This window comes from Gopherus evgoodei, chromosome 3 (assembly GCF_007399415.2).
Source record: "Gopherus evgoodei ecotype Sinaloan lineage chromosome 3, rGopEvg1_v1.p, whole genome shotgun sequence".
Taxonomy (NCBI): domain Eukaryota; kingdom Metazoa; phylum Chordata; order Testudines; family Testudinidae; genus Gopherus; species Gopherus evgoodei.
Window position 1 is genome coordinate 171,715,415 of NC_044324.1, and position 21,836 is coordinate 171,737,250.

At 44.3% G+C, this 21,836-nt stretch overlaps 1 protein-coding gene across 1 annotated transcript in view; it reads right to left on the reverse strand.

Moving 5' to 3' along the window:
• Positions 1–21,836, reverse strand: part of DNAH14 (dynein axonemal heavy chain 14) — a 496,436-nt gene that overhangs the window by 337,434 nt on the left and 137,166 nt on the right. Inside the window, 4 exon segments of the mRNA XM_030558364.1 lie at positions 8,318–8,489; positions 10,222–10,343; positions 20,572–20,817; positions 21,106–21,296. Coding sequence (XP_030414224.1) covers positions 8,318–8,489; positions 10,222–10,343; positions 20,572–20,817; positions 21,106–21,296 — 731 coding nt within the window.

A 21,836-nucleotide genomic window follows, 5' to 3' on the forward strand; every position in this document is an offset into this window, starting at 1 on the left:
ATGAAATTCAACAAAGACAAATGTAATGTGCTATACTTAGGTAAGTAAAACCAAATGCACAGATACAGAATGGGGGAAAACTGGCTTCGCGGCAGCACTGCTGAGAAGGAAGGAAAGCTAACTCACCTTGTGCAGTCACTGGAGTTCGAGATGTGTGTCCCTGTGGGTGTTTCACTTTAGGTGGCGGTGCGTCCAACACCACCTATTAGAGATTTATGGTAGCAGCATCCGTGCAGGTCGCACATGTGCAGTAGACATCTCACGGTACCGTTGGTGCCGCGTGTAGTGCATTCCTTCTCTATCACAGAGTCCTTACTGTGAACTCTGAAGTCGAGGGGAGGAGGGCAGGTAGCGGAGCACCCACAAGGGCACACATCTCGAAGAACTCCAGTGACTGCACAAGATGAATAACCTTCCCTTTTCCTTTGAGTAGTGTCCCTGTGGGTGCTCCACTTTAGATGACTGTAGAGCAGTGCCCTTATGAGGGCACTGTGGACTTCGGGTTCATTTGAGTCATTGAGGTAAGTACCGTGAGGCCCCCTATGGCATCAGCCCTGGAGTCCTGTGTGACTGCATAGTGCGTTGTGAATGCGTGAATGGAGGCCCAAGTGGCCACCTTACAGATATCTAGTATTGGAATGTTATTGGGGAATGCTACTAAAGTTGAAATGGATCTAGCAGAATGTGCTCTAATGTGCTCCAGTGGTTCTGTATTCCAGATATGGTAACATGTTTGAATGCATGTGAAAATCTATTTAGATAATCTCTGAGTCGATATAGCACCTCCTTTCAAGCACTTGGTAGTAGAGATGAAAATTCTAGGGGATTTCCTGAAAGGTTTGGTTCTTTCAAAGTAGAAAGCTAGCACCCTTTAAAATGTCTAGAGTGTGTAGGGCAGCTTCTGTTGGAGTACCATGAGGCTTAGGGTAGAATGTCGGTAGGTGAATAGATTGGTTCATGTGAAATGCTGAGGTTATTTTCGGTAAGAATTTACGGTGTGGACATAGTGTGACCTTGTTCTTGAAGAATGCTGTGTATGGAGGATCTGCCATGAGCACTCCTATCTAGCTAACCCTTCTCGCTGAGGTAATGGTGACCAGGAAGACTACTTTCATCAATAAGGTGGTTAACGATTAATGGTAATGGTGACCAGGTGGTTAATGGTTCAAATGGTGGTCTAGCAAGGCATTTCAGTACCAGGCTGAGGTCCCATGTTGGAAGCGATTTGTAGTTAGGTGTGCGAACATCAAAATTCCATCAATCTCTTGATGGAATGCTGAAAAGGCTGCAAGATGGACTCTAATTGAGCTCATCGTTAAGCCAGTCTTTTCAGCTCCAATAGTTATTCTAAGATTAATGGTAGTGGTGCTGAATCACTCATCAAGTGACTTCCTTGACACCTGGTGGAGTCAGTTTTTGAAGGTAGGTATTTCTCATAGTCAGTTTCCTGCTATTTAATAACACTTGTTTAACTTGTTCTGAGCAGGTTATTTTGTCATGGTGAAACCATTCAGGAGCCATGTCTGTAAGTGGAGTATCTCCAGGTTTGGGTGGAGAGTGCAACCGTTCTGTTGAGACAGGAGATCCAGCTGGCGAGGAAGAGCTCGCAGATGCATATCGCCATATGTTACAGGTAAGGATACCATGCCTGTCTGGGCCATGTCAGGACTATAAGGATAACTTGGACCTGTTTGCTTGTATCTTGTGTATCACACGTGATATCACTGGTATTGGTGGAAATGCATCCATGAGCTGTGCCTCCCATTTGATGAGGAAGGTGTCCCCTAATGACTGTAGTCCCAGTCCAGCTCTTGAGTAGAACATCACGCATTTGCAATTTGTCAGGGATGCGAACAGATTGATGGTGGGAGTGCCCGACCATTTGAAGATGGATGGAGAGGTCCTGAGTTCAATCTCCCATTCATGCTCCTGAGAGAAGTACCTGCTGAGCATGTCTGCTGTTGCACGGTAGCAGTGCTTGTTCCATGGTACCTAGCTGTAGAAGATAAATCGACTTTTGTTGTAGTCAGTGCTCCTGAGAAGGGTCCCTGAAGAGGGATGGAGAAGGGGGTAGGTTAGGTGGGAAGGAGGTTAAGGGGATAGTGTATCCCAACTTGATAACTTCTAACAGCATTTGTTTGATGTTATGGCCCAGATGTGGTAAAAGGGCCAGAGTTGATGGCCAAAAATTGGGGCTGGGTCAGGTGTGAGTTCTGTTTCATGAGGGAGGTAGTTCAAACCCTCAACCAACTTTTCAAAATCGCGGTTTTGGAGGTGCTAACTGAGAAGATGGTGCCCAAGATTGAGGTGTTCGCTGGTGTTGTGATCAATGATGCTGCATTGGTTATCATATGGTTCTGTGTTGTTGCCTGTTTGAGGAGTCTCTAGGTCTCTGATATGGTTGGTATCTCCTTCTCTCTGCAGGGAGTTGTAAATCCCAAAGCGCAGAGCGTGGCCCCAAGAGTCTTTCATTGAATGAAGCACCTTGTCTGTCTTCTATGAGAATAGTTGCTCCTAGTCAAAAGATAAGTCCTCTAATTCTGTCTGGAGTTCTTTTGGTATCCCTGAGACCTGAAGCCATGAGGCTTGGCGCATTGCTACAGCTGTGGCCGTCATTCTGGCTGCCGTGTCTGCTGTGTACAATGCCCCGATGGGCTGTTTTGGATATGTGCTGGCCCTCAATGACAATGGCCTAGAATTTTGTCCGTTTTTTATCCGGGAGCTCATATGTGAACTGGACAAGTTTCCCATAGTTGTCATAGTCGTATCTAGCCAGCAGTGCTGAATAATCGGCCACTTGAAACTGAAGGGTGCTGGAGGAAAATACTTTGCATCCGAACAAGTCGAGTCTTTTGTGTTCTTTGTTACTGGTTGTAACCTTGAATTGTGGCTGTTTGCTAGGGTGACTTACTGCCTCAACAACTAGGGAGTTGGGAGGTGGGTGCACAAATAGAAAGTCTGTCCCCTTGAATGGTATGTAATATTTTCTATCCACTTTTTTGTAGGTGGGCGGAATAGAAGCGGGTGTCTGCCACACTATCGCCGCAGGATCCAAGATGGTTTTGTTGATGGAAAGGGCAATCTTGGAGGTAGATGCAGGTTGCAGTATTTGTACTAGCTTGTGTTGGTTTGTCTTTACCTCCTCTAGTGGGATGTTTTGAAGCTGTTTAAAGTCATCTGCCAAGGTTGGCGGTAGGGGCATAATTGCCTCATCTGGGGAGGAAGGTGAATTGTGTACAGGTGAAATGTGTCATGGTCTGTGCCCATCTCTGAGTTCTCCTCCCTCTCTGTGTCTCCAAGGATTGTGGTGTGGGAGATGCTGGGTTAGAGCGCAGTTTACATCTATGAGTTATGGATGGTCGAGAATGCTGATCCCTATATGAGCTCCATGGTTCCCAATGGGCCCATTGCATTGGAAAAGCCATAAGAGAGTACATCCATGGGGGTCCACATCATGGTTGGTTCATCTGGTGTCTTGGACCCATGTGGTACCACCCGGTCAGTGGGCCTTAGGTGAGGAGTGACATGGAGATATTGTCCCTGCATCTCCTCTTCCTCAATGGAGAACAGTGCCATGACTTCTGGGCTGTGATCACCTCTGGAGCCTTTGGGGGATCCCTCAGCACCGAGTATTGGTGAATGTGGTGCCGATGAGATTTCCAAGTCTCTCTGGTGCAGCAGAGACTGTGTTGGTGCTGATTTCTGAGTAGTCAGTGCCGTGGGTGCTTTCCCTTTCACTGATGGAGTAAGTGCCAACCGGTGGTGTTGTTTGACACTGTTGTGTCAGTGCAGATTTTCTGGTGTCTACCCATGCCGACTGAGTTCTCGGTGGTGGGGGTGGAGGCATGGTGCCTGAGACACCCAGTGCTGAGCTCTGTACCGGTGAGCTTGGTGCTGTGGAGGAGGCATTTTTTTGTCAGTGCCTTGACTTTGTTTCTTTTGCTCTGACTTCAGTGGTGCTGGAGGTCCTAGAGTGTCATAGGTGCTCACCCAAGAGTAACATGGCATCAGGGATATCAACCTGGCAGGAAATTACCTCTCTGCGGAGACCTTTGAGCCCTCTTTTTTGGTTTTTCAGAGGGTAGGTCTCCTTTTCCATCTTGAGGAGTGCCCAGAGAGGCTGTTTGCTTGTCCACCTCAGGCTAGAGGGACTTCACCATCAAGATCATTTTAAGCTGGGGATCCCTGTCCCGTCGGGCTCTGGCTTTCATGTTGCTGCAGTGGGGACATTTCTGGGGAATATGCCCCTCACCCAGGCAGTGTATGCATAAAGAATGTCTGTCTGAAACGAGCATGGTATCGTGGCAGGAGCCGCATAGTTTGAAGCCTTGAGACCCCGGCATTTTAACTAGTAACCATCCCTTATGGGAGGTTGTCTAATGAACTAACAAGAATTTTTTTTTCTAACCCTGACACTAATTCTAACTCTCTCTGTAACAACTTATCTAAATATTTATCTAAAAGTTATTTCTTAACAGTTTTAGGGAAAAGCGCTAACACTGCCCCTTCACTCTGTCTTCAGCCAAGGACAGTTGAGAAGGAACTGGAGGGCTTGGGTCAGGCATTTACTACATGCAGCACCAACAGCACCACAAGACGCCTACTTTGCACATGCAACCCACGCAAATACTGCTACCATAAATCTCCAATTGACAGCACTGGGACACACCACCACCTAAAGTGGAGCACTCCCAGGTACACTACTCGAAGAAGAACTCGGAATTGTGGTAGAACACAACCTCAACATGAGTCAGCCATGTGATGCTGTTGAAAAAAAAGAGCAAATGCAATTTTAGGTTGCATAAAAAGCGGCATCGCATGCAAATCACGGGAGCTGATAGTACCGCTCTACTTGGTGCTGGTTCAGCCTGAGCTGGTGCACTGTATCTGATTTTGGTCACAAATGTATAGAAAGGATGTAGAGACACTGGAAAGGATCCAGAGGTGCACAACAAAGATGATTAAAGGGATGGAATGCAAGCTATTTGAGCAAAGTCTGAATGAACTGGGTATGCTTAGTCTGGAAAAGAGGAGATTAAGGGGGGATAGGATAGTTGTCTTCAGATACTTGAAAGGCTGTGTAGACGGGTTCCGCCGGGGCTCGACCCTCCCTGAGGGGGAGGGGATCCACACCGGCCTCGATGTCTTCCCTGCAATTACAGTCTGCTCTGGCCTTTCGGCAGGTCAGAGCAGTGACAAAGTCAAAGGGGGTCCAGCCCTTGGTTCGGGCGGGGCACCAAACACAGTTCTAAGTAGCTCTGGCCCTTTGGAGCAGGGCAGAGTACCAAACATGCAGTTACAAGTAGCTCTGTCCCTTTGGGGCAGGGCAGAGCAGTGGAAAGTCAGCGGGGCCCAGCCCTTGGTTCGGGCGGGGCATCAAACACAGTTTTAAGTAGCTCTGGCCTTTGGAGCAGGGCAGAGCAGTGGCAAAGTCAAAGGAGGCCCAGCCCTGGGTTCGGGTGGGGCAACAAACACAGTTCTAAACAGCTCTGGCCTTTGGAGCAGGGCAGAGCAGTGGCAAAGTCAAAGGGGGCCCAGCCCTGGGTTCGGGTGGGGCACCAAACACAGTTCTAAGTAGCTCTGGCCCTTTGGGAGCAGGGCAGAGCAGTGGCAAAGTCAGTGGGGCCCAGCCCTTGTTTCGGGCGGGGCACCAAACACAGTTAAACGGTTACCGGCCTCTCCGACTGGGAAGAGGGGGAATCTGCCACCCGGTTACGGGTGGCAGGGGGAACGCAGGCCCACCCACTCCTCTGCGTTCCAGCCCGGGGCCCTGGTAGCGGTTCTCACCGCTACTAGTGGTCAATGGGGTCCTGACCGCAACACACTGACATGGGCAACGGTAGCTCTGCAGCCTGACTGGAGTCAGCTGCCCCCGGGCTACTTCCTAATTCCCCCTCTATTCCTACCTGGTCCGGGGCCCCTGTTCCGGAGATGTCCAGGACCATCGGTTCCTCCCAATCCGGGCTGGGCGGCAGGTCCGGTAGGGTTTCGGGGAAGTCGGGCCACGCCTGGTTCGGGGGCTCCTCGGGGCCGTAGTAGGGGCGTGGCAGTTCTGGCGGCTCCTCGTCGTAGTAGGGGCGAGGCAGCTCTGGCGGCTCCTCATCGTAGTAGGGGCGAGGCAGCTCTGGCGGCTCCTCGTCATAGTAGGGGCGAGGCAGCTCTGGCGGCTCCTCGTCATAGTAGGGGCGAGGCAGCTCTGGCGGCTCCTCGTCATAGTAGGGGCGAGGCAGCTCTGGCGGCTCCTGGTCTTGGCCTCTGGCTCGGGCAGCCTCCCAGGCACGAGCAGCAGCAGGCACGTCTGCTCCTGCCGAAGGCCGAGTCGCAACTGAAGGCTAGGGCCCGGCTTTTATTCTTCTGGGTCACCACCTGACCCTTTGAGGGGCGGGACTTCCGCTCCGCGACCCTGCCCCCGTGGATGACTGACGGGGCTCGACCCTCCCTGAGGGGGAGAGGACCCACACCGCCTCGCTGCAGGCTGCCATAAAAAAGATGAAGAAAAATTGTTCTCTTTTGCCACAGAGGCAGAACAAGAGGCAATGGGTTCAAACTACAGCATAGCAGATTTAGATTAAATCTCAGGAAAAAATTCCTAACTGTAAGAACAGTAGGATAATGGAACAGATTGCCTCAGGAGGTTGTTGAAGATTTTTCACTGGAGATTTTCAAGAGGAGACTGCATAGCCATCTGTCTTGGATAGTTTAGACACAACAAATCCTGCATCTTGGCAGGGGGTTAGACTAGATGATCTTTGTGGTCCTTTCTAACCCTATGATTCTATTATTAGCCATTGAGTAAAAAAACTGCATGTAAATGAAAAAAACATGCACTTGGATCGTAATTTACTACTTAACTGCAACTTATTTTCTATGAACTGCAGGTCCAGCTCCTTCAGATGGTATATAATCTTGATGGCTGTCATTTTTGGCAAAATGTCATGGCTTTACATCATTCATCCTATTCAGAGTCAACATAAAGCATGTAGCTATTGTGTAAATCAGGCCATAGCCTCATGCCAGCACCCAAGCCAACTAGCCTGGCAGAGTGCTGGGCTGAAGCCTACCTTATTTGTCCCTGCAACAGGTTAGAGATCCATGCAGAGATGGATCCTCTGTCTGTTACCCTCTCCCAGCCTTCTCATCACGCAGACAGTAAACCCAACCCTTCCTCAAGGAGCAGACCTGTATAAATTTTACTGCCAAGGCACAGATTTGCCTCATCACTGATGCAAAAAATACAGTTAGGAATTTTATGTACACACCAATCTTAATACAAGATCACATAAGTGAGGAAATGCAAAGTTAGGGCACCTAAAATTACATACCCTCACCCTTCCAAAAAGAGTCACACATCTCACTACAGAACAACCACCATGCAACATAGACAACACACTACAACTTCTGTTCTGCCCCAGTAGGGATGGCAGATCTGGGGACAAGAGTCAGTGTTGTATTGCTTTCCTGAGCCAACCAGAAGGGCTTCTGCATAACACATCAGACAATGGAAGAAGCCAACATAAGACATTTTCTCTGCTAGCTAACTGTTGCACAAAAAGTTTCAGTTACAACAAGTAATACTAAATTTTTTTCTTTATTAATAATTATGCAACTATAGAGAGACCGCCCAAATGCCAATTATGTATCAGTTTCTGAGTTTCTACTGTACTGTTTTTAAGCTACAGAAGCCCAGAAAATTGCAAGACTTAAAATGTCAACTTTTTAATGCCAATTTTAACTTAGAACTCAGAAACAAATACATGGATTTGTTTGAAAATCCTCTGAAAATGCAGACTTTACTCAAAACTTATGTGCTGAAAATTTGAAGCAGACAAACTTTTTCATACAAAAACCAGAGTTTGAACTCTGACTGTAATTGCAAAATACAGCCCAGTCTTACATATGACCTTGTAAGCACTACACATTATCTAGCATTTCTGTGTACAGTCAAATCTGGGTTTACTTCATTAGTGAGACTTTTAAAGGGATTTTACCTTTTACTACTATATAGATATAAACTGAAGCTTAGTTAACGCTCATAAGTGATTTATGACTTCATTAGACTTTTATTTTGAAGGGATACAAATGTATCTGTAGAGAGTCATGTCCAAAGATATGTTCAAGATGTTTGTTCTTTGAACATGGTATGTTTAGGTTGTTATTTCCAAATATCTCATTCAAACCCACAATTAATTACAGATTCTTATACTATTTGTTTAGTTTTTTTATCACAAAGTTTTACTAAGGAAAAAGCACTGGTTTGCAGCATGGTTTAGTGGATAGGGAACAGTGCTGGAAGTAGGGAGATCAGGTGTGGTTTTACCTCAAGAGACTTCTGTATTTTTTCAAGATGTGCATTGTTGGTCTGCAGCATCTCAAGGACTCCTGCAGTTGTGGCTGCCCTAAGAGCATTTGGGTTATCCTCTGTACACGCCATTATCTCTTTCCATTTGTTATTGACTTGAGAGAAAATACTTGCTTCTGCTGGCAACTGCCTATTTAAATCACAGATCATATTAGAGACCAATTTATAGAATGCAGCATTCAAATATATCTAATTCTGAATTTTGTCAATTTATTTTCCCTACAGCCTTTATACTGCTTCCACAAACTCAAATTTTGGAACCGCATGTTGAGCCACACAGAGTCAGGATAGCATGCCTCATCACAGGTTAATCAGTCGATCTATCTATTTAGGCACATATGTCTCTCTTACAATAGTATCTGAGTGCCTGAATGTGCACTAATCACTGTCAAAACTTCTATAATAAGATGCACAGCCAACATATCCCCTGAATTCCTGACCAAGAGAAGAGAAGATACTATGGCGAGAAAGATGAATGTGGATTTGGGTGAAAAAAATATTCAGAAAATTCTAGTAAACAGGAAGTAACCTAGTTTTTTTCTCTTCATGTAATTTGTGGCAAATTGCCTGCACTATTATGATGGGTCTCATGCTCTCTCTTCTTTGGGGGGGGGGAGGTGTTCAGGGCACCATTTCTTGCCCCTAAATTGGAATATTAATTGCCCTAGTGTTCTAGAGGAGGGGAGTGGAGAGGGAGGGATCTGGGCCCGTCCTCTACTCCAGGTCCCAGCCCAGGGGCCCTGAGGACAGCGGTGAACCACTTGAACTGATGGTTCTTTCCCCTGGACTACTTCCCTCTCCTGCCCTTCAGCTTGTGGGTGGCCTCCTGCCCTCCCTCTGCACAAGCCAGGGGACCCTTACCTAGAGTCTAGGGCTTCTTAGCTCACCACAGCACTTCTCCAAACTGTTCTCTACTCCAACACCAATTCTTTCTGCTCCAACTCCTCCAAACTGTTCTCTGCTCCAACACCAATCCTTTCTGCTCCTGCTCCCACTCCCACACTGTCTGATTGAAGCATGGGTTTTTACCATGTGACTGACTGCAGGTGCTCTAATTGGCTTCAGGTGCTCTAACTGGCTTCAGGTGCTCTAGTTAATGTATAGCAAACTTTTTTCCCCTTAAAGGGAATAAGGCTCCCTTCTAACCCTCTCCTGCTGCCCTCTGGCCATGTTGTATCACAAATTGCTTCACTCATCCCCATACCTGGAAGCTAGCTAAAAATAAAAAATAATCATACAAAGACAAGATAAAGGCTACGGTAATTAAAAATAGACTGCAGTATTGTTTTACTGAAGAGGGCATGTAATCTAGCCTCTTAAGCCTTAGCTTTTAAAACTGCATTTTATAGACATCTGAGTTAAACTGGTGCAAAACCATGTATGAACACTCTTATTTCAATTTAAACCTGGTTTATGTCAGTTTAGTATACCTTGATATCCAATTAAGCTAATTAAAAGAATAAGTACACAGGGTGTGCAGTAGATTAATTGAATCAGTTCAAAAATCACATTTTTTTTAAATTGGTACAATTCTGAATAGAGAAAAGGGCAAAATCTTTTAACTTTTCTTTTCAAGCTATTTATATCTTGGTTGATTTTTATAAAATAGAGCTCCCTGACATTTAGTGTGCCAGTACTACTGAATCTCCCTAGCATTGTGCCCCATCCTGGAATGTTACACTTCATCATATCACAATCTAGCTATCCACTCATCTGTGTTTTTTGTCTCATGAATCACCATGGTATCCTCCCTTAAAAATTAGCCACTATTTCTTAAATGCTTGAACATACTTGAGGTTCAGTTCTTCTGATCTGCTAAGATCACTTTGCCCTGAGATACTGTGATATGCATTCATATATACCTTTGTATTTCTGGAGCATGAAAGATTGGTTCCAGGTAAATCCAATTCCTTTGGCAAGTCAACCATTCCTCCAGGGTGCGAGAGAAGAGATTTAACTTATGATCCCATGCATCTACAAGGTTCTACCAAAAAAATAGAATAATATAAAGTAAAATCTAAGCTTGGTGGAAATTCTTACTTCTGCAAGATATGTTACCTAAGGACTCCAAAACAAAATTTTGATGGAGTTTTAAGCAGACTATAGCATAGTACTAAATATAAAGTTTCCACACTTTCATATAATGTGACAAAAAACTTGCTTAGGAGTTAATTATTTGTATCTGAAAAAGGCTTACTAAGATATGTCATAAGTTTGTTTTATATTATGTTTCAATAAATAATAATAATAATAATAATAATACATAAGAGTATGAAGAAAATAGCTATCACTCAGCTGGAAATCTTTTCATTTCAGGGCACTGGCATGAATTAAAATTTAACTGTATTTGTAGTGGTATAAATTATGGAGCTGAATCCTGCTTTCCTTGCTCATAAATTAACCTCATTGTTAGTTAGCGTTCACTGAAGCCAATAGAACAGTAAGGGAAATTCCGTAAACCTATTTCTACAAACTTAACAAATATACACATGTTCATATTTGCTTTAAATAAAGGGCAAGCAGAATTTTGCAAGATGATCCGAAGAAGACCTAGTTACTATATCTGGTTTCTTTTTGATATACTGATACAGCTGCAATACCCAGCTCTGTATCTTTTTAACAATAAGTCAGTTAGTTCTAGGAGCCATAAATTAAAGCTATTTACAGTTGCAACCTGGGCTGAGACTCAAAACTATAAATCACATCCAGCTATATAAATAATTGGACTCCTTAAAAATAACTAAAAATGTGATATAAAATGTCACATTTGAGATGTAAGAGCAAGAATTGTATAATTAAAAGAAGCCAAAATAATCTGTATTGCTGAGGACCTATTTGATGGCAGAAAAAGTGAAAAAATAGATTACAAAACATCATAATGTCAACTGAATTTGCATATATTCATCTTAATTTGTTTCATACATATGATTAATTACTTTACAAAGGCCATGATTTGATAAGCACTCTGCACACAATTCAGATTTTAGCTCTATAATTCATGCACACTGCAAAATACTATGGGACAAAATCCTTACTCAAACTCTCATGGACTTGAAGACAGGACTGAGTTAAAAACTTCAGGATGCTAGTCTTATGTAGTCTGCTATTCTGTGTCCATTACTGCACCATTTTAGCATTTGAGACTCCTTTGATGATTACTCTTTTTTCCTTTCTTCCCCTTGTCATAAACAGATAGCTAAGGGTTAATGTCTCTTTCACCTATAAAGGGTTAACAAACACTGACCTGCAAACACTTGACCAGAGGACCAATCAGGAGACAAGATACTTTCAAATCTCGTGGAGGGAAGCCTTTGTTTGTGAGTTTTGGGTTTGGCTTTGTTCTCTCTGGGTCCTGGATGGGGCTAGAGGTACAACCAGGTTTCTGCCAATCTCACTGAGGCCTGGTCCACACTACAGCGTTAAATCGATTTAAACAGCGTTAAATTGATTTAACACTGTACCCGTCCACACTACAAGGCTCTTAAAATCAATTTTAAGGGGTCTTAAAATCGATTTCTGTACTCCTGCTCAACGAGAGGAGTAACCCTAAAATCGATATTACTAAATCTATTTAGGGTTAGTGTGGACGGAAATCGAAGTTATTGGTCCCATTCTTTTACTGGGCTACCCAGAGTGCACCGCTCCGGAAATCGATGGTAGCCTGGGACCATGGATGCACACCACCGAAGTAATGTGCCCTAGCGCATGTCCAGACTAACCCGCGGCATCGGCGGGTTAAAATCGATTGCTCGGGGATCGATGTATCGCGTCTAGTCTGGACGCGATGTATCGATCCCCGAGCTCGCTTACATCGATTCCGGAACTCCATCAACCCGAACGGAGTTCCGGAATCGACACGGAGAGCCGCGGACATCGATGCCGCGCCGTCTGGACGGGTGAGTACCTCGATTTTAGAAATTCGACTTCAGCTACGTTATTCATGTAGCTGAAGTTGCGTATCTAAAATCGATTTTAATGCCCTAGTCTGGACGTGGCCTGAGTGTGCATGCGTAAAATCGATTTTATAAAACCTGTTTTATAAAATCGATTTTATTAATTTCAATTTTACTCTGTAGTGTGGACGTGGCCTGATACAGTCTCTTATCTATTCAGAATTGTAAGTAAGAAAAGGCGGTCACAGTCTTTTAATTTTTTTTCCATTTGCATATGTGTACTTGCTGGAAGTAGCTTAAATTCTGTTTCTGCTGGAGAAAGTTTCTTTCTATTGTTTATAAGTTGAAAGACCCTGTAACTGTTTACCATCTAAAGTGCAGAGATAAACCTTTTACTTTTTTATTAAAAGTTTTGCTTGTAAGACCTGTTGATTTTTCTCTCCTAATTAAGGCTCAAAGAAATTGAGTCTGTATATATCAGGGAATTGGTGGGAAGCAAGGAGGGAAAGGTAAATTTGTATTGCCTCTGGGTGAGGGGCAGAGAGAAACTTGATCTCTCTGTGTTGTGTTTCAAGGAATTGATTCACGGTATCTCCTAGTGTACCCAGGCAGGAAAGATCTGGGAGGAGGTAAAGAGGTGGGAGGGAATGGTTTATTTCCCTTTGTTGTGAGACTCAAGGAATCTGGGTCTTGGGGTCCCCTGGGAAGGTTTTGGGGGGACCAGAGTGTATCAGGCCCTAAGAATTCCTGATTGATGGCAGCACTACAGAATCTAAGCTGATAATTAAGTTTAGAGGACTTTATGCTAGTACCCATATCCCGGACACTAAGGTCCAGATTTGGGAATTATACTTGACATGTTGGCAGCATGTGGGAAAGATAAGAATCCAAAAGCCAGTAAGATTATTAATTTGCTTCTCTGCTAGCTGCTTATAAGCAGAGGGAAGGGGGTTATTTTTTTAAACTGCAACCAGAGAATTTTTTTCCTTGCTTCAGTCTGGCTGTGCATAGATATGGCCTCAGGCAAGGGCCATTAAGTTTAACAGCGGTCTTTTGCTAGACAATAGAACTCCAGCTGTGAGTCAACTACACCAGCAGAACACACATGCAAATGAAGGTTTCCCTTTTGTTCTAGTTTTATTCAGGAAGGCTTGTTAGAAAGATTCTGTTGCTTAGCAACAGAGCAGGCAGCAGAGGAACAGTAATTCAGACAGTAAACCCGCAGAGGGCACCCCAGCCCAAGAAAGCAGGAACCATGACTACCAAGGATGCCCTGAAACAGGAGCGAGTGAGACTGGAGGCAGAGGAACAAATCAAAGACGCAGAGCACAAGCGAGATATGGAAAAAAAATACAAGAACTAGAAATAAAACAAAAAGAGATGGAGCTAAGAGAAAGAGAAAGAGAGGCGGCCCACAAAAGAGAACAAGAAGACAGAGAGGCAGCCTACCAAAGGGAGCAAGCAGCCAAAGATGCAGACCACCAAAGACAGCTGGAACTCCAGAGGGAGACCTACCAGCAGGCCCTGAAATTAGAAAAGGCTAAGCAACAGAACCCAGCCAATCCTAACAACCCGTCTCAAGTTGTTGTTCCACATCCCAAAAAATTTCCCACCTATAAGGCAGGTGATGACACTGAGGCCTTCTTAGAAAATTTTGAAAGAGCCTGCCTTGGATACAGCATCTCTGAAGACCAGTACATGGTAGAATTGAGGCCACTGCTCAGTGGACCCTTAGCAGAGGTGGCAGCTGAAATGCCTAAGGAGAAAATGAACGATTATAAACTTTTTCCAACCAAGGCCAGATACCGAATGGGGATAACACCTGAACATGCCCGTCGGCGGTTCAGAGCCCTAAAATGGAAACCAGATGCGTCATTCCCTCGACACGCCTACCACATTGCAAAGAATTATGAAGCCTGGATATCAGGAACAAAGGTTAACAATTTGGACGAGCTGCACCTCCTGATCCAACTGGAGCAGTTCTTAGATGGTGTTCCTGAGGAAACAGAAAGGTACATACTAGATGGAAAGCCCAAAACGGTAATCGAGGCGGGGAAGATTGGAGCCAAATGGATGGAAGTGGCAGAAAAGAAAAAACCTGCTGTCAAGGGGAGCGAATACCCCAGGGGGCACACCGACAATAAACCCTATAACCAAGGGCAGCACAAGACCCCACTGACAACCCAAGAAAAGCCACAGACGCCCTATTCTTCCACCTCACCATTCTCCAGTAACCCACCTCGAGCCAGTGACCAGTCAGCTGGAAGATGCTTTAAGTGTAATGAACCGGGACATATAAAGGCCAACTGCCCAAAGAACCCCAACCGAGTGCAGTTCATTATACCACCATCACACCAAAGATCCCCATGCCCAGATGCCTCTCAAATACCCTTGGAGCGAAGGGAAATTTTGAGAGTGGGCGGAAAGAAAGTTACTGCGTGGAGAGACACGGGGGCACAAGTGTCAGCTATCCACCAATCCTTCGTCGACCCCAAATTCGTCAACCCAAAGGCCCAAGTGACAATGTACCCCTTCATGTCACAAGCTGTAGACTTGCCTACAGCTGAACTGCCTGTCCAGTACAAAGGCTGGTCAGGAATGTGGACTTTTGCAGTCTATGACAATTATTCCATCCCCATGCTACTGGGGGAAGATTTGGCCAACCAGGTGAAGCAGGCCGAGAGAGTGGGAATGGTTATATGTAGCCAAACCAGGCAAGCTTCCAGACCCATTCCTGTTCCTGAGCCGTCCGCAGAGGCCCCGTCTGTGTTACAAGAGAACCAGACAGAGGTAGTGGACCCGGATCCCATGCCAACAACGGAAACAGCCACAGTGCTTCCAGCCCCAGACCAGGAACTGGAAAAGCAGCCAGCACCAGAACCGGTGCCAGCACTGACGACAGTGCTTGCAAATCCATCTTCAACCCCAATGCCAGAGAGCACCAGCGAGCCTGAACTGGCAGAAGCAGCAGACAACCATACCCAAGAGGCTCAGCCAGAGCCTGAAATACCGCCTGGTGCACCAGCGGAGAGCGGTTCACCAGCAACGGAAACAACCCCATCACCTACATCGCTTCCAGAGGGACCAAGCCCAAGTCCACAGTCTAAGGGAGAACTGGTGTCTCCAGCTTCAAGGGAACAGTTCCAGACTGAGCAGGAAGATGACAGCCTTCAGAAAGCTTGGGCGGCGGCACAGAGCACTCCACCGCCTCTCAGCTCTTCTAATCAATCCCGGTTTGTTGTAGAACAAGGACTTTTATACAAGGAGACTCTTTCTGGTGGACACCAGGAAGACTGGCATCCACAAAAACAGTTGGTGGTTCCAACTAGGTACCGGGGGAAGCTCTTAAGTTTAGCCCATGATCATCCCAGTGGCCATGCTGGGGTGAACAGAACCAAGGACCGGTTGGGGAAGTCCTTCCACTGGGAGGGGATGGGCAAGGATGTTGCCAGGTATGTCCGGTCTTGTGAGGTGTGCCAAAGAGTGGGAAAACCCCAAGACCAGGTCAAGGCCCCTCTCCAACCACTCCCCAAAATTGAGGTCCCATTTCAGCGAGTAGCTGTGGATATTCTGGGTCCTTTCCCAAAAAAGACACCCAGAGGAAAGCAGTACGTACTGACTTTCGTGGACTTTGCTACCCGATGGCCGGAAGCAGTAGCTCTAGGCAACACCAGAGCTAAAGCTGTGTGCCTGGCTCTAACAGACATTTTTGCCAGGGTAGGTTGGCCCTCCGACATCCTTACAGATTCAGGATCTAATTTCCTGGCAGGGACCATGAAAGAACTGTGGGAAACTCATGGGGTGAACCACTTGGTTGCCACCCCATAATCAAACCAATGGCCTGGTGGAAAGGTTTAATGGAACTTGGGGGGCCATAATACGTAAATTCGTCAATGAACACTCCAATGACTGGGACCTAGTGTTGCAGCAGTTACTTTTTGCCTACAGGGCTGTACCACATCCCAGTTTAGGGTTTTCACTGTTTGAACCTGTGTATGGCCACGAGGTTAAGGGGCCATTACAGTTGGTAAAGCAGCAATGGGAGGGGTTTACGCCTTCTCCAGGGACTAACATTCTGGACTTTGTAAGCAACCTACAAAACACCCTCCAACACTCTTTAGCCCTTGCTAAAGAAAACCTAAAGGATGCTCAAAAAGAGCAAAAGGCCTGGTATGACAGACATACCAGAGAGCGTTCCTTCAAGGTAGGAGACCAGGTAATGGTCTTGAAGGCGCAACAGGCCCATAAGATGGAAGCATCATGGGAAGGGCCATTCACGGTCCAAGAGCGCCTGGGAGCTGTTAATTACCTCATAGCCTTTCCCAATTCTTCCCTAAAGCCCAGAGTGTACCATGTTAATTCTCTCAAGCCCTTTTATTCCAGAGACTTACAGGTTTGTCAGTTTACAGTCCAGGAAGGAGATGACGCTGAGTGGCCTAACGGTGTCTACTACGAAGGGAAAAAAGACGGTGGCGTGGAAGAGGTGAACCTCTCAACCACCCTGGAAAGTCTGCAGCGGCAACAAATCAAGGAGGTGTGCACTAGCTTCGCCCCATTCTTCTCAGCCACCCCAGGACGAACTGAATGGGCATACCACTCCACTGACACAGGTAATACTCACCCCATTAGACGACCACCCTACCGAGTGTGTCCTCATGCCCAAGCTGCTATAGAACGGGAGATCCAAAACATGCTACAGATGGGTATAATCCGCTCATCTACCAGTGCATGGGCATCTCCAGTGGTTCTGGTACCCAAACCAGATGGGGAAATACGCTTTTGCATGAACTACCATAAGCTAAATGCGGTAACTCGTCCAGACAACTATCCAATGCCACGCACCAATAAGCTATTGGAAAAGTTGGGATGTGCCCAGTTCATCTCTACAATAGACTTAACCAAGGGGTACTGGCAAATACCGCTAAATGAACCTGCCAAAGAGAGGTCAGCATTCATCACTCGTGCAGGGATGTATGAATTTAATGTGCTTCCTTTCGGGCTGCGAAATGCACCCGCCACCTTCCAAAGGCTGGCAGATGGTCTACTAGCAGAAGTGGGCGAATATGCAGTTGCCTACCTCAATAATGTGGCCATTTTTTCTGACTCCTGGCCCGAACACCTAGAACACCTGAAAAAGGTCTTTAAACACATCAGACAGGCAGGACTAATGGTTAAGGCCAAAAAGTGTCAATTAGAACAAAACGGAGTGACTTACCTGGGACACCAGGTGGGTTGAGGAACCATAAACCCCCTACAGGCCAAGGTGGATGCTATTCAAAAGTGGCCTGTCCCAAAGTCAAAGAAACAGGTCCAATCCTTCTTAGGCTTGGCCGGATACTACAGGCAATTTGTACCACACTACAGCCAAATCGCTGCCCCACTAACCGACCTAACCAAAAAGACCCAGCCGAATGCAGTCAAGTGGACTAATAAGTGTCAGAAGGCCTTTACCCAGCTTAAGGCGACACTCATGTCTGACCCTGTGCTCAGGGCCCCGGACTTTGACAAGCCATTCCTAGTAACCACAGATGCATCTGAGCGTGGTATAGGAGCAGTTCTCATGCAGGAAGGACCAGATCACAACTTCCATCCTGTCGTGTTTCTCAGCAAAAAACTGTCTGAGAGGGAAAGGCACTGGTCAGTCAGTGAAAAGAAATGCTACGCCATTGTGTACGCCCTGGAAAAGCTATGCCTATACGTTTGGGGACGGCGGTTCCATCTACAAACTGACCATGCTGCGCTAAAGTGGCTTCATACTGCCAAGGGAAACAACAAAAAACTGCTTCGATGGAGTTTAGCTCTCCAAGATTTTAATTTTAAAATTCAACACATTTCAGAAGCTTCTAACGAAGTAGCTGATGCACTCTCTCGTGAAAGTTTCCCAGAATCCACTGGTTATAAAGAGTTAACAAACAGTGACCTGCAAACACCTGACCAGAGGACCAATCAGGAGACAAGATACTTTCAAATCTCGTGGAGGGAAGCCTTTGTTTGTGGGTTTTGGGTTTGGCTTTGTTCTCTCTGGGTCCTGGATGGGGCTAGAGGTGCAACCAGGTTTCTGCCAATCTCACTGATACAGTCTCTTATCTATTCAGAATTGTAAGTAAGAAAAGGTGTTCACAGTCTTTTAATTTTTTTTCCATTTGCATATGTGTACTTGCTGGAAGTAGCTTAAATTCTGTTTCTGCTGGAGAAAGTTTCTTTCTATTGTTTATAAGTTGAAAGACCCTGTAACTGTTTACCATCTAAAGTGCAGAGATAAACCTTTTACTTTTTTTCTTTTTTATTAAAAGTTTTGCTTGTAAGACCTGTTGATTTTTCTCTCCTAATTAAGGCTCAAAGAAATTGAGTCTGTATATACCAGGGAATTGGTGGGAAGCAAGGAGGAAAGGTAAATTTGTATTGCCTCTGGGTGAGGGGCAGAGAGAAACTTGATCTCTCTGTGTTGTGTTTCAAGGAATTGATTCACGGTATCTCCTAGTGTACCCAGGCAGGAAAGATCTGGGGGGAGGTAAAGAGGTGGGAGGGAATGGTTTATTTCCCTTTGTTGTTGAGAGACTCAAGGAATCTGGGTCTTGGGATTCCCTGGGAAGGTTTTGGGGAGATCAGAGGGTATCAGGCCCTAAAAATTCCTGATTGGTGGCAGCGCTACAGAATCTAAGCTGGTAATTAAGCTTAGAGGACTTTATGCTAGTACCCATATCCTGGACGCTAAGGTCCAGATTTGGGAATTATACTTGACACCCCTCTTTACGGAAGTCATATGGGGCTTTTTCTTTGTCCTTTTTTCTTCTTTCACTATACCTGGGTAACCTCATCCACTCTTACAGCTTCAGCATCTTTATCCTAATGAACAAGTCTCCTTTTCCACACTTATGTCCCTTTTCTCTCCAGTCCCACAACCCAACTGATCTTTCCAGCATATCCTCCTGAAGATCTTGGTACAATATAAGCTTACCACGGCTAAAATCTATCCTCCTAAGTCACAATTTCCCACCCCCATCCACTTTTTTGGTTGTGTTATCAACACCACCATCGTCCCAATCACCCAGGCTCAAACCCTGGGGCCATTTTAACTCCTTTTTCCTTCCCATGCATTTTGGCCATGTCTAAATCTTTTTTTTTCCCTTCCTTCACAGCACACTACAAATCAATCCCTTTCTCTCTGCCTGACAGCTACAACACTCATTCATGCCCTCATTGTGCATACTGATTATTATAACCACCTTCTTAAGCCTCTGCGACATCTACATTGACTCCCTTCAGTCCATCCAAAACATATGTTAGTGGCAATCTTCCTTCCACATCAATCTAGCCATGTTACCATACTTCACATTTGAATCATTCCACTGATTCACCCTTGACCACCAAAATTTCTTATTCTCATCTTCAAGTGCACAACTCCACTCTGGCCTATGTCTCTGACCACTTTTACCTCATTCCTCCTTGTCCCAGTGATTCCATGCCTTGTTCATTTCCTACTACTTCCATCTGTACATTTTTCCATGTATGGAATGCCCTGCCCCCAACCTAGCTCACCTTTCCTCATTTCAATCCCCTCTTCAATTCTCATTATAATTAGCAAAAGCTCACTGCAGAAAACTTACATTTAAGTATAGCTCAATAATGCTGAAAAAGTGTTACTAAAGTAGAGCACTAAATGATCTTTGAAAAGAGCGCGTATCATTTGTATGGTTTAACTATAGTTGCACACAAAGTTAGATGCATCCAAATATAGTGCCTGCCTTTTCAAATCATTGTAATTAGACAAACTCACGTATAAGTCATGGAAGTCTGGACAGAATGCTAAGGAGGAATTGGATGCTTTAGAAACTAAATGCTCTGCTCCCACTCTTTTTCCTGCTGATCTATGCTGTGGAAAGATCTAGCTTCTCTTGTACCTTGGACAGGGTTGAAAAGTAACCACATATTCAGCAGTGCTACCAAAAAGCAAGTGTTTAATAACAAAAATAAATCTAATCAGAACTAATCGCTGCTGAGTAGAAAAACTGCCAAAAAGTTAATCAAATAAATCACATACAGTATACAGTAACTGCAGTGCAAATGCTGCTAATGGTCTTGTGGAGACGGAACTTCTGAGAAGTTCTATGAAGACCCTCCTAACTAGAAGCTCTGCAACTATTTACAACGACACGCATACAGTAATGCATACCTTTAGAAAAGGTTTACTGCCAAGCTTTGAAAGTAAAAAGAAAGTAAACATCAAAGATACTATTTATTTTAGTTGTACACCACTTGCACAGGTTTTCCGCAAACTTTATTCTCCAAACATACACAAATGTCACAAGTAATCTTTACCTTAATTGGCCCAACATAGCAAGAACCCTTAATTGTTGAAATTATTACTTGAGATTCTTCTAACTGAGCCATTATATCTTCAGCAGATGAAATAATCATGAAAGTAGAAGTTTCAGAGTGGTGAGGAGACAAATGGAAATTAGTTTTATTCCAAAGGTTAATTATCTTATTCAGCATTATTTCAAGGGTAGCTTCATTGGTTGCTGTTACTGATACATCAGTGATTTCTTTCTTGTACTGAAACAACTAAAGTAGAAAACTGTATTACGCGGGGTTGAACAATAGATAAACAAGTGATAATACAGATATTTTACTAAATAACTGGAGTATAAATTTCTCCAAAATATACAATATCACTATTAAAGCTGCAGAAATGGAGTAGTAGCAGCTGTAGACTGGACTATATATTTAAAAGCTAATTGTAAAACTTTAATCAGAAGTACAGCTGTAATAAACTAATTATAACCACATTTTACAACAAAAATGTTAAAATCATTTCCTGAGCCAGGTATAAATAATGCAACATATATTTACATTGAGTTGCAGAACATCCTCCAGGGTAAACTTTTTATCCCAAGAAATGGATTGCCCAATAATATACTGTATAGCCTTCCAATGCCTTGGTTGAAGATATGGACTTCTTAAAAACACAATCACAGATAGGCCTTCTTTAAAATCCATTAGTGACTGCTTCAGACCTATTATAATATTATTTTCTGGTAAACCTTGGAAAATATAAAATGTTTGCAATATATCAGACTTATTTCAATCTGCGTAAGCAGATACAACATTACTATTAAGTATATATAACAAGATATTTCTCTAATTATTTTTCTTTAGCATCTTACTTACTGTGCTCCATTATCATATTATTTTTTCCATTGGCACCACTTATAAGAATATATTAAAATACAATAATGAAACATATCTATAGTTTTATAATTTTATTTTATTCAAATGGTCATGGCTTTTTGAATAATTTGGATATCAATAGCCTCATGTTCTACGATTTGAAGAAGTCCAAACCCCTCTTTATCCCACACCAAAGGGGAACCACCAGGAATATTCTTTAAGTTTAAAGTTACCATGAGTGCACCACCAATTAAACGTCTCTGCGTCTCATAATTTGATTTTGTAGAATAAGGAAACAGTGGTGAAAATCATTGCAGACCTATTAAAATAACTGGAATTATTCTAATTTACACCAGTTAAGGATCTAGCCCATAATTTCTAAATATTTTGTTTCCCTCAGTACATTGATGAAT